General features: G+C 36.7%; 1 protein-coding gene across 9 annotated transcripts in view; it reads right to left on the bottom strand.

The window, feature by feature from the left end:
* Positions 1-13,148, bottom strand: part of MCTP1 (multiple C2 and transmembrane domain containing 1) — a 610,169-nt gene that overhangs the window by 67,998 nt on the left and 529,023 nt on the right. For all 9 annotated transcript variants that reach the window (XM_049868369.1, XM_049868360.1, XM_049868332.1 and 6 more), the window contains one exon: positions 7,835-7,888. In XM_049868369.1, coding sequence (XP_049724326.1) covers positions 7,835-7,888 — 54 coding nt within the window. The remainder of the gene's footprint in view (positions 1-7,834; positions 7,889-13,148) is intronic.

A 13,148-nucleotide genomic window follows, 5' to 3' on the forward strand; every position in this document is an offset into this window, starting at 1 on the left:
CATTGCTACAACATAGAAGTTAACTAGCTTTCCAGAGGACCTGTCTTGAAGCATTTTATTGAACTTCAAATGAAAGTTCTGGTTTGGTTTTTTTTTTTTTTGAGTAAAGGGATCCAACTATCAAATAACTCAACAGGAAAGAGTTCATTCGTAGTTTGCTTTACTTGGTGGATATTCTTGCCAAATTGTCTAGGTAAATCTTTCTATTTGAATTTTTTTTTTAACCAAATTGCCTCTCTGGAATGGGCATTTCTGAGGAAGACATTTACGTAAACATTCAGGGTTGGAGAAGTGTTTCTGTAGCCTGGAGTAAACAGTAGCCAAGTTCACTAATTTGTTTACTGGTAGAAACGCACAGACAGATGGAAACACAAGATAACCCTTTTGAAAATTAATTCTGCTCCCAATGACCTTAAAGTAGACCGTGAATGTTGAATCCTATTTTTTAATGACAGAGTATCAATGACATAGACTTTTTTTTCCCATAGTTAATTAATTTTTCAAATGACAGACTTTGCAAAAGATCACCTCAGTGACACAGTGTGAATTCAACTTAAAGGATTTTAGAGAATTCTAGGAAATCTAACTATGCCCAACTTTCACATCATAAAGCCACAGGTACTCCCATTATTGTTTGTTACTGTGCGTTTTTGCCAATTCAGTGTTTTCAGCACTTCTTGCCATGAAACTGAAAAACTATAGTCAACTGGATGTCAAAGACAGCAAGCCATTGCTGTGTCACAAACTGCTCCCTAAATTCATATCAAGCCAAACATTAGCCTTCATGCTGAATTCTTTTGAACTAAATTAAATTTTTTTGTGTGTGTGAAATTTGCATGTATCTCAAGTGTTTGAGGAAACAGGTAGGCATCAATGTCAAGAGGAAGGTGGTAAGAGCAACTGAGATATAAGACTTTATAAAGATATTTTATAGCTTCTGTAAAATAATTCAATTTCCATTGCAGTAAATGCACGAAAAAAGGTTTGTGTGTGTGTGTGTGTGTGTGTGTGTGTGTGTGTACTCGTATTTTTTTCTTCTTTGGGGGAAGTCTATAATTTTCTTCAGGTTCTCAAAGGGTCTGTGATCTAAATAAGGTCAATATTCACTGCCCTGGAGCTTTGTAGGATTGAATCACTTTAAGGAATGGAATGAATGTGGTGAGGAAGAGAAATTCTTCTGTAGAAAACTGAAGTTAACCATGTCTTACTGCCCTACTGACCAATTAATAACACAAGCAAGTCCACAGCTGCACTAGAGATAGACAATAATCCTCTCACATTCTTGGATGAGCTCTTCTGAAATAAAAACTAAGGCAATTTGGATAAAATGTTGCTTTCTTAGATAAGGTTTTAGTTTCACATTGAATAAAGAACTGCGTAGCCATAATTATGTAGAAGAATAAGATTAAGTAAGGAAAATTAGGAACTCAGATCTAGTGCTTTAAAGTGCAATGTTTTTTGGGCAAGAATACAAAATGCTCAAACACTGCAATGACTGTGAGGATGGCACAGGACCTGGCAGTGTTTCCTTCCATTTTGCATAGGGTCGCTATGAGTCAGAAGCAATTCGACGGGCACCTAATGACAACGTACAGTATGCAGTCGGAAGGCACCTGTGTTAGTTTTCTATTGCTGCTGTAATGGGTTACCATAAACTTAGTGAGGCTGAAAGTAAGACACATTTATTATCTTACAGTTCTGTAGTTCAGAAGTCTGAAATGGGTCTCCCTGAGCTAAAGTCAGGGTGTGGGCAGGGCTGCATTTTTTTCTGGAAGCTCTAGAGGAGGCTGTTTCCTTGCCTTTTTCAGCTTGTAGAGACCACCCACATTTCTTGGCTTGTGGTCCCCTTCCCCTACCTTCAAAGCCAGCAACAGCAGGCCGAGTTCTCACATAGCATCACTCTGACGTTCTCTTCTATCTCCCTCTTCCGTACTGTGATTACATTGGGCTCTCCTGGATAAGCTAGGAGGCTTTTCCCATTGTAAGGTCAACTGAGTAGCGACCTTAATTCCATCTGTTACCTTAATTCCCCTTTCCTATGAAGCATAACATCCTCACAGGTTCCGGGGATTTCAGGACATGGACGTCTTTAGGGGGCTATTATTCTGCCTACCAGACACCCCATAGCTAGAGTGGCAGGAAAGGGCTGAATATGTAGAACAGCCAAGAAAAGTGGAAACTTAAAAGCGAAGAACCGCTCTCTGGGATGGAAGGTGTGTTCCCTTACTGTGCTACTTAAGTATTTTAAAGATCATGCCTGAGGTAGTACGCAGCTTTACTTTGAATTTTTTTCTTGGAAAACATTGTCTTAAGGAAGGGTAAAAACGCCTAATTTGGTGTCAGAAAACCTGAGAGTTAGCCATGGCTCTGCTGCTTATTGTCTATATCACCTTTGACAATTCAAATTTGGCTGAACCAATTTTTTCATTTTAAAATGAGAGGGTTGAACTAGGTTATTTCTTGGCTCTCTTCTAGTTCTAATGTTGCTATGCTTCTAGATGAAGTAGAGGGGTTTTCTACTGACTCCAGGTCAGGGGGTCATTAGCTCAGTAGGTCTAAGAACCAACAGGTCCCCCAAAGAGGAATGGATTTTTCTCCCTTGTTGCTAATTTTATTATTTGCTCTTGTCAAGAGAATATGACAATAAAATGAAATAAATAGCCCCTCTGGGCCTTCTTTCTGCCCAACCATCCTCACCCAGATCACAATTAGATAATAAGCAAAGTGGGGTATATTATACTATGATTGTAAAATATACCTCAGTTTATACCTCTTGTAGGAGGTATTTCCTATAATCTTTGCAATGACACAATTAGGTAAGCAGGCTTTCCTGATTTGCTTATTGTAGGATAGTTGGGTTACAGTCTGGCAATAGATATGCAAGAGAAACACAAAGATTGTTCCATTTTTTCCTTTAGAGCACAGATAGGTCTAGACAGTTTGGGTAGACAGAATTCTAAGAGAACTGCCAAAATTTCCACTCTTGGTACACAGGTCCTGTCTAGTTCCCTCCACTGATGTGTGTGTGGGATTTATAACATGATGGTATTCACTTCCATGATTAGGTTATGTTACCTGGTACAGTTGACTTTAAGAAAGGGAGATTATCTTGGGTGGGCCTGAACTAATCTGGTGAGCCCTTAAAGGGACTAGGTTATGCTGAAGAAAGAGGTTTGAACAGTAAAAGGAATTCACTAAATAGGAGATTCTCCTCTGATTAATAAAGGAGGTTATAATGAAAAGAACTTGAAGGTGGCTGCTAAGAGGTGTCAGAAAGCAAGAGAACAAGGACTTCAATCCTATAACCACAAAGAAATGAATTTTGCCAACCACCTGAACGGACTTGGAAGTGGATTCTTCTCAGAGCCTCCAGGTGAGAATTCAGCTTGACTGACCCCCTGAGCACAAGATCCTGAGCAAAGAACCCAGTTGAGCAACATCAGATTTATGGCCTATTGAACTGAGAGCTAATAAATGGGTGTTATTTTGAGATTCTAAATTTGTGATAATTTTTCATGCAATAGAAAACTAATGAACACGATGGTATCCCAGTTAAATGTGATTTAGGAATTTTTTTTAAATATATGTTTTTCCTTGTATCCTCTCTCCTTCCGTTTCTCCAAAGTCTTGATCTGTTTTCCTACCATGCATGTATTTCATTGAATATAACTGGAAAAAGCCATTTTGTTAGATTAGGATCTTCTCTATATCATATATTGGAGTTATCGCTTTCCTCCACCTCACAGATGCCTGGAGACATATGCATCTTGGGTATATTATATACATAGGGCTTGAGGATTAAGCCAGAATACACAGATTTCCAGAATTAAAGTGAACAATCTGTGTATTGTGAGGTAACTCTGATACGTTTCACTCAATGGCATCTAGTTATCTTGAAACACACTAACCTTGCAATAATGGTAGAAGAAAAAGAAGCAGTGTAAGCATAAATGCCTGAGCATTTTAATATCTTTTATCAATAAACATTACTAGAATGCCATGCATTTGAATCTATGCTTTTCCTGAGGAAAGTCTGCATTCTATCTTCTGCTTCCTGATATTGCAGCTGGATCTTATTACGAGGCTAGGAAGCACCATGGGAAGCATGCCTAAACTTTTTAAGCTACAAAACCAAAGCTGATCTTTATTAATTAGATGTCTAGATTATGCAGATTGACTGCTGTATTATTATCTATAACATAGTGAAAAACACTATCATGTGGCTTATTGATAGCTCCGCCAAGGTAATTTAGCTAAGTCGTATTTGCTATTAACCACATCGGCCAAATTTGGTGTCAGATCAAAATCAGATCATAACTGTGGCTTCGTGGTTGACGACTGAGAGAAAGCTGTACAACAAAGGGAATTGAGAACGCAGTATGATGTCTTTCTAACATTTAATTCAGGAAAAATGTCCTCTCTAGCACAGTTTAACATAGTGCTGCTACATAATACAGATAAGTAAAAATATTAACAAGTCAGTGATTCATAACTAAGACCTACCATTTAAAACCCATATTCTCTGCCTTTGTGAAAATCTCAGAATTGGATTAAGAGAAAAGCCACCTAATTTTAGATTTAAGCAAATGTGGACAATGGATCCTAGAACGAAGGATAAGTCTGAAGATCACAAACCCTCAACTGAATAATGACTAGCAGCTTTAATAAAAAAGAACTCAGGAAAAAAAAAAAACTTATAAGACCATAATCTGAAAAAAACTTCAAGATCTGGGATCCCAGGTAAAAACTCATCCATGACTTATCTCTCACCAATTTCTGGGTGCTAAAGTCAGTACTAATGAAAAGCTATCACAAAACTAGTGTTTTAACTAATTATAATCTTTATCTACTTCTCCTTACACCAGTGACTTTGCCATTTATATACCTATGCTGAGGGAAAACACTCCAAGCTCAAATGAAATAAACGACTTCGGCTTATGCCCACACGGACCTTGTCAAGTAGCCAATGACTTGCCCTTTCATTGTGAGTGACTAATATCAACGCTGGCTCTAAAGAAAGACACTTTTCATAATCACCTAACAATCTGCTAAGTGAAAACATATGGATGAGCTTACGCAAAGCCTGCCAGGGGTCTTTGCTGAATGGAAAACAGGTGCTCTCGTTCTGTGCCACGTAATACCCCATTTACCCCCAAGTCCAAAGGTTAGAGGACTAATAGCTCTGCCTTGTGGTAATCAGGGAAAGCTAAGACACTAACCCTGGTGAAACATCTGGGACATATTTTACATACTTGCAACATATGCTTCAGGTTCAATTAAAGTGAGGCTTTGGCACATTTATTAATCTTTTTTACTTTTATCCTATAAGAGGACCCACTGACCTGACCCCACTATTATACCATATGAGAAAACAGAGAAATAATGAGAGCTAGAGGTCAGTACCTGCTCGTATGGCAAAAAACACATTTGTTTTCTCACAAAATTCCATTACGCATGACTCTATACACAAACTTTAAATAGAGGAACCAATGAATTTTTTAAAGTAGGAAATTACCCTTCTACGCAGACATACTGATAGTCAAGACTTAAACATTTCCCACTGTGAGAGCTGGGAAAGAGACAGACGCTGGTAAATGGAAACTTGGAGTATCCTTTCATACTTCCATTTCTTATAATAAAAACTTTATATTTCAAGATGTCCACTCTAAGATTCTCTCTTCTATTATGCCAGCACTTAAAAGGCTATTGTAAATTATTGCATTTGCCATTTTCTTTTTTTTGTTCAGATACGATTTTTAGGCCATCAATCGTGTTATTAATAAAAATATATTCCTCAAATAAAGGGTTGGATTTATGAAAATCAGCTCACAATCCTTTCATATAAAAAACACACCGTGTGTAAGCATCTGGTACAGAAGAATAGAGTTGAATTCACACAGTAAATAATTTAAGTGCTCAGTTTCAATCAACTTTGGTAACTAGATCTGAAAATGTGTTAGAACCAGGGTGTCGATTTCAGGCAACTAAACACTAGATTACAATAGATGCCACTCCAGAGAGTTGGTGTTGCTTCCACCCTGGCATGTTCCACTTGACATCTATGTTTTGGTGAGATGGTTAACAAGGCATGTCTGTTTGTTTCCCACTCCCAACATCCTCTCTATTAAAAAATGATCATCCAAAGGGGAGGTTAGCGGTGCAGAATATCAACAAACTGGTAAAAAAAAAAAAAAAAAAAAAAGTATATATATATATATATATATAGGCTGGCTTCAAGCAGGGACATTGAAGTACTAGACTTCACTAAGGGTTTCCATTTATTCACATTTCTGGGGAAACGCCTGCTGCTGGGATGGATCTTTATGGTGGCTTTAATGATAAAGCAGCAACAAGCAAGGGGAAATGGCCATAAATGGATGGCAGCTCAGTGTTTATCAGCAGAGAAATGATGATTCAGAGCTGGCATGTTGAGTTAAAATACAAGCTCTTTACAGCTCTACAACTGACCTTAACAATAAATCATATCATTTATTGCCAGAAGTGTATGCTCATGTTATTTAACATTGAAAACAAGTACGTATGTGTTTTTGCAGGAAGGAGATTTTGTTAGTTTATGTTTGATGATGTTGCTAATGATTAAATGATGTACAGAAGAATATTTCACGTAAAAGCTCTCTCAATTTAAAAATGTTTGAAATAGCATTGGAAAGAAAGGGGGTGTGTGCGTGTGTGTGTATATGTGTCCATGTTTCCATTTTCCTTCAAGCATTGAATATCAGTCAAGAAAAAAAAATCATTTGGGAGGTTAACTAATCGCTGTGAGTTTTTTTCAGACATTTCTAATGCTTGCTTCCCGCGCACAAATTCTTACACTGGGATATAACTGTACATCTCTGCCGGAATCAAAGGTCAAGAGCATAAATTAAGATACACTGTTTTTCTCCTTTCTTCAAAAAATTTCATTGCTTTACTACAACAGAAGTCAGATAGACACTGGTCTACCTGGTTTTATATGCTGAACAATATGGAAACAATTAATGCTATTCTCTCTCCTTCTTCCCAGTCCTACTCTGGGACTTTTTATATTTTCACTCTAGAAATGCCCAGAGAAATGATAAGACAGTATCACCATCCTCCTGCCATAGAAAGCTGTCCTTCCAACCCCAGCCATTGCTGCAGCATTGCAAGGTCATTCTAATTTCCTTTCTGTAGTGTCCCTTCTTCCCAGGGGACAACCAATCCAAGCAGTCTTAGAAACTAGCTGTTATTTACTACGGTCACTGTGCCCAAGTGAACCTGCAATCGGAATATGAGCCTCTCGGAATGAACTTCCCAGACCTATGAGCCACAGGGCCATTCCAAAGCTAGGCAGTGACTGTGAGTACCTGCATTATTTAAATTCCTCCGGAGCCTGGAGCACTCCACACATATGTGTCCTTTTGCTGAACAATTTTTGAAATTACAGATGACAATATCCATGTTCGAACTCATGCAGACTGCTGCTATTTTTCCACTTTCCTCTCCCCCCAAAGTGTAGCCCAATTTGTAATACTCAAGATAGGACAGTTTTTTGCCCTTCAAAAACAGTTGTCACTGCCGTTATCTTCATGAGAGCTATCAAGTTCCAGACAAGCTGAATTATTTTTTTGTTCCTGGCAGAAAAATATTTGACCCAGCTCTGGACAAAAACGTGGAGGATTTATAGCCTTCTCTCCCTCTTTGCAACATGCAGTGGCATTGTTAGGATGATAAACAGCACTGTCCAATTTTCTGGACTCAAACACTTCAAGTCCTTTTTTAACTGTCTGTGAAAACAGTGTCATGTCTACATTTCCCCATCCCCAGGTACCCAAGTGCTGGGAAAGATAATTACCTTGTCATCTTTGTCATCTTCTTCTTCCTCGTCCTCCAGCATGTCCTCTACTACCTGCAGACAGAAACAGAAGTCGTTGTCATGATCTTAAAGGAGAAAATTTTGTTCTGTCATTTTGAGTCTTTTGGAAATGAGAACTTTATTAACATTCGAAACAGATGCAGCGAGAGAGAACATTTGATCTAGAGATAGGGATTAGGAAAATGCTCCGCCTTTAATTGATCAAAACCAGGGAACTGTAATCTAGTCAGGGAAACCCTATTTGTATGAAAAGCTCTGTGACAACTTAAAGAATTTGAAATATGCATCAGGTAAACTAACATTAATTTGGTGGATGCTTTAAACCAGGAAATTTCCTTCTTACCTACTCTGCTGTCTATATTCACCTGGCACTTTAAGCATAAAGCAGGTCTGCTATTCCTAATTTACTTTTCACCAAATTCCAAGATTAAAAAACTGTATCTTTCAATTGGTTCATGCTGGCGATCTACGGCGTAAGATCAACAACAGCTTTTTTGCCTCAAATCTAATTCTTATGAATAAAAGTCAACTCTTGACCATCTCTGTATTACTTTTTGGGTTGATTTTTGTGGGTTATCTGGAACTTTAATTTCAATTCTCTGTGATTCTATACAAGGATTATATTACAACAATGGGCATTATTATTAAAAGAAAATGAGAAACGTATCCTATACTTCTATACTCAAGTATGTGTAATACATGTGTACAACCTCTGTAGATGGATATGCATGCATGTGTTTTATATAATGGCTCCTAGTTGAGCTACTTATAGTGAGCAGCCAAACTAGGAGCCATTAAATAAAATACATGCAAGCTATACTCCTATACTCAAGTATGTATAGTATGTGTATATAAATAACCTCTGTAGGTGGATATGAGCCATTAAATAAAATGCATGCATATCCACCTATTACACATATACATATTATACATATACATTATACGTTATACATACATTATACATATACATATTATACACATATTATACATACTTGAGTATAGGATACATTTCTCATTTTCATTTAACAATAATGCCCATTCTCATAATATAATTCTTGTATAAAATTACAGAGAATTAAAATTAAATTTCCAGATAATCCACACAAGTCAGAGTTGACTTGACACAATGGGTTTGGTCTTTTTTTCGGTTTAGTTTGGCTACTTCAGCAGAATGGAATAGTCATTTTGGATTTGCCAAATAATTTCCTCTTGCCTCGAACAGTATATAACTGCAGGCATTAAGAATTGGACCTTACCCCATTTTAGTTATTTCTTGATGATTTTATACATCTGTGTGTACGCACACGCGCGCGTGCACACACACAGATACACACACACACATTCCATGGAAACCAAAATTTGAAAAGCTTTTGGGAGGGGTTGCAATTCAGGTAAATGCCAACTGATGGTTGTATACATGCCATTTAATATCATTTTAAAATTCTTGTGATGCCTTTTTAAAAAAAATCTAGTCTCTATCTCTGGATAGAATCAATAGAATTATGGTTATCAAATATTTTCAACATTTTCTACCAGAGCCTATAATTTTAGGACATAGAGACACCCAGTCCTTCTTTCATCTGACTTTATGATATGGACAGGAATTTGCTATGAATGAAAACCTCAATAACTAAGACTGTATTATTCAGAGTTATAAAAACTGAGAAAACATGTTAGAATTCTCAGTTATTCCTAATAATTATTCATAAGTATTTGAAAAGCATTGACTAATCCTAAAAATAACATTTCCAGGTCTCATGAACCAATATGTAACCAAAATCATCTGATATCCGGTGAGATTATTCCCAGTTTAACATCACACTTTAAATTTTCTATTACATGGTAGAACTTCGTGGTGTTTCATTTGGACATGCCACCTTTCAAAAGAACCACAGTATAACAATGTGCTGTATCCAGTATCTCGTGAGAACTTACACTTAATTTGGGGACAGATAAAGCAATTCAGTCTTAGCAAGAATGAAGGACACTTGGCCATTCTCTCTAACTATATTCAACCATTCCATAAGCATTTGTTATAAACCCCCTTGCCCAAGGCACACAGTGCTAGGTACTGTGGCGATACAAAGTTGAATAACACATAGGCACCTCATCTCTACACACAGTAGCCCTCAAGAGGCTTACAATCCAGTAGTATTTAAATGGGGACTATCAGATAACTTTTCATGCTAACTTTTAATTTCCTCAAATTTGAAGTAGTCACATCACAAATATACAGAGAACGAGAGTGACAATCCAGGCAATGTATGCCAGGCTATTCAAAGTTGGGCTACTTGTGACTGAGCTTTGAAAAAGGAAAAGGAGCCACAATATATCAGTAAACTGTGTGGCACCAAGAAGTCACCTCACCCTCACATGATTTTTTTTTTATGGTTATTATTTTGTACCTCTAATAAAATGATCTTTAAAATTTTAGAATTAATTTTTTTTTTGCTATAATTACCTGTGCAGGGTCATATATCAAATAGCTTGTGGAAAATGAAATGAATATTCCACTTGTAGTCCTGTGGATGAACTCAAACCATGTTTTAGCTAGCTGTTATTAAGAATGTATTATATACCTCCCCTCTGCAGCACTTATCACCATACTGCAGGGGCGATGAAGGCAGAATGGTGTCTGTGCCTAGCAGACTGCAAGGCACATCATAGCTGTTCAAGAAATGCTTGGTTGATTAAGTCAATCGATGAATGCATTATCTATTCATATCTTTGGATATGCTTTTTGGTAAAGTGCCTATCATTTATCTCACAGAACTGAACTAGCTCACCTGGAAGAACTTTTACATAATATATGATACAGAAACCCTGGTAGCGTAGTAGTTAAGAGCTACGACTGCTAACCAAAAGGTTGGCAGTTTGAATCCACCAGGTGCTCCTTGCAAACACTATGGGGCAGTTTTACTCTGTCCTGTAGTGTTGCAATGAGTCAGAATTGACTTAACAGCAACAGGTTTGGTTTTTTTGTTTTTAATATATGATGCAGACTGATAAAGGCAAATATTCAAAATGTTCTCAAACATTTGCCTGAAAATTAAAGAAAAAATTAATATTGAACCTTTATATTTAGATTTGAGACCTCCACCATTTTCAAAAATTCAAAATACTATTGAACCACAAAACAAACCAAGAGCTTAATTTTACATGTTCTAGAAACCAGCTGTGGAACTTCTATGCAAAGATGATTCAAAGAAGGCCCACAGAAATCAGACTCTTCATTTTGCAAAACCCAAACTGTTTCTCCCCTGCACGAGACGGTAATTGGCTATGCACAATTGCTCCACAAATGTGCAGTCAGAACCACCCAACACAACCATTTGCTTTTAAATTTGGCAGAAAAGTGTTGTGTTAGTGAGAGGCCTTTGTGTTGGGTTTTAGCACTCTGGTGAGGGCTTTTCCCCTCCTCCAGTGCCTTTTAAACGTTCCATCATAAACATCCACAAGTGAGGATTTACAATAGAGATAGTTTTCTACAGATGCCTTTGAGCTACTTCAAAATGTACCCCACTATTACAAGTTGCTCAGGTGAAGTTAAGGTACCTTGGAAAATGAAGACAATAATAGCACCTGTCCCACAGTGCTGATTAAGGACCTAATAAGATAATGTATATAAAGCATTTAGCACAGTTCCTATATCAACATAAGTACGCAAATATGTTATTAATAAAAACATCAACTTAATATTTTAAACATGAATTTTTGGAAATTATTTTTTTTCCTGGGAAAATATTCAGTGTTCTTAATGGCACACAGAATTCTGATTTATGTTTTCACTGATATTAAGAAACACATACAGGGCCCAGGGAGAGGTGTGGATAAGAATTGCAAATTAAAATGATGATGCTTTCACAACTGATCGTCAGGCTTTTGCGGGCCAGTGAAATGAGCGGCTTTGAGGGCAAGAGTGTCTCTGAAGCTGAACTATGCTTTATGACACGATCTCTGGCCAAATGCAATGAATACAGAAACTGCAAACTGAGCTTTTAAAAACAAACTGTATATATCACTGAAGTGCATTTAATGACTGCACGAAATTGCAACCTTTCCCAGAGAACTCAAGTAACACCTGCTATTTAGGAAGAGTGCTGGAGTTTAACACTTAACTAAGGAAAACAAATAAAAAAAGGAAGCCTAGTCTCAAATTCCAGATCTCTCTCCTTCAAATGAAAACAAAGGAGCACTACATAGTTTTGTTTTCAAGTACACAAAGTCCAGTTGACCAAACATTTGTCAGCAAAACTTTAATATGTAGGATTTCCTTAAGAAAAAAAAAGTATGACAAAAAATGCATGTGTTAGAAAAGATCCATTTACCAAGTTGGGTTTTTTTTTTCTTGTCTTTCTTTTTTTTTTTGAGGGAAAACATCTTAGATAGGCTCTAGAATCCTCTTTCCAAATTATGCTTTCTGGTACCTTGCTTGAAAGCAAGTAGTATTAATCAAACAAAGGAAGGGCACTAGGGAAATCAGAAAGATGTAATGCAAGCAGTTAAAAGTGACATGACCTTCTGTAATGTCGCTCGTCTCAGACTTATATGCCACACACTGGAGGAAGGTCTTGAAAGAAACTGATTCTTGGTACTATTCCTTGAATGTAATACTAATAAAGATGACATTTTAAAAAAACACACTTAGGCCTCAAACGTAGCACGCCAGCTACATTACAGCCAAAGATTAAGTAACATTCAAAAAAAAAAAAAGCATAATATTTAATCTTTCATATTTGATGTTTGTTGGATCATTTTATGAACATACGAAATACAATATGTGGCTATACATTTTAGAAATTCATCTTTAAAGTGGAAAAAAATTGCATCTGTAAAATCTATACATCATATACGGTTGTATAAGAGCTCTTTTACTATTGCAAGGCTTTCAACTGTAATGCAGCACAAGTAAATTCTTTATGATTTGCAATGAAATAAAATGTTATTTGACTGGAAAATATTAATCATGATGTTAGTAATAGGAATAAAAATATGACAATATGTTATATTTATTCCACCAGACAAATAACGTGTTAGGGAGACAACCACAAGGATTTAGGAAAAGGGGAAAAAAAAAAAAGACGAAGACAGTGAAAGGAAGAGGAAAATTAGAGTCAGGTAAACTTCATTATTAAAAACATCACGTGACACTGAGTAGTATTTATTATTTCTGAATATCAACTTGGGTTTTTGTTTTTTTTTTAACTAAAGTGACAAAAGGGGGTTAAAAGATTTCAGCATAATTCTTCAAACACTTCATATTATGATTTTTCCCAGGGATAAAGTCTTTCAC

The sequence above is a fragment of the Elephas maximus genome, chromosome 2, assembly GCF_024166365.1.
Source record: "Elephas maximus indicus isolate mEleMax1 chromosome 2, mEleMax1 primary haplotype, whole genome shotgun sequence".
Lineage (NCBI taxonomy): Eukaryota > Metazoa > Chordata > Mammalia > Proboscidea > Elephantidae > Elephas > Elephas maximus.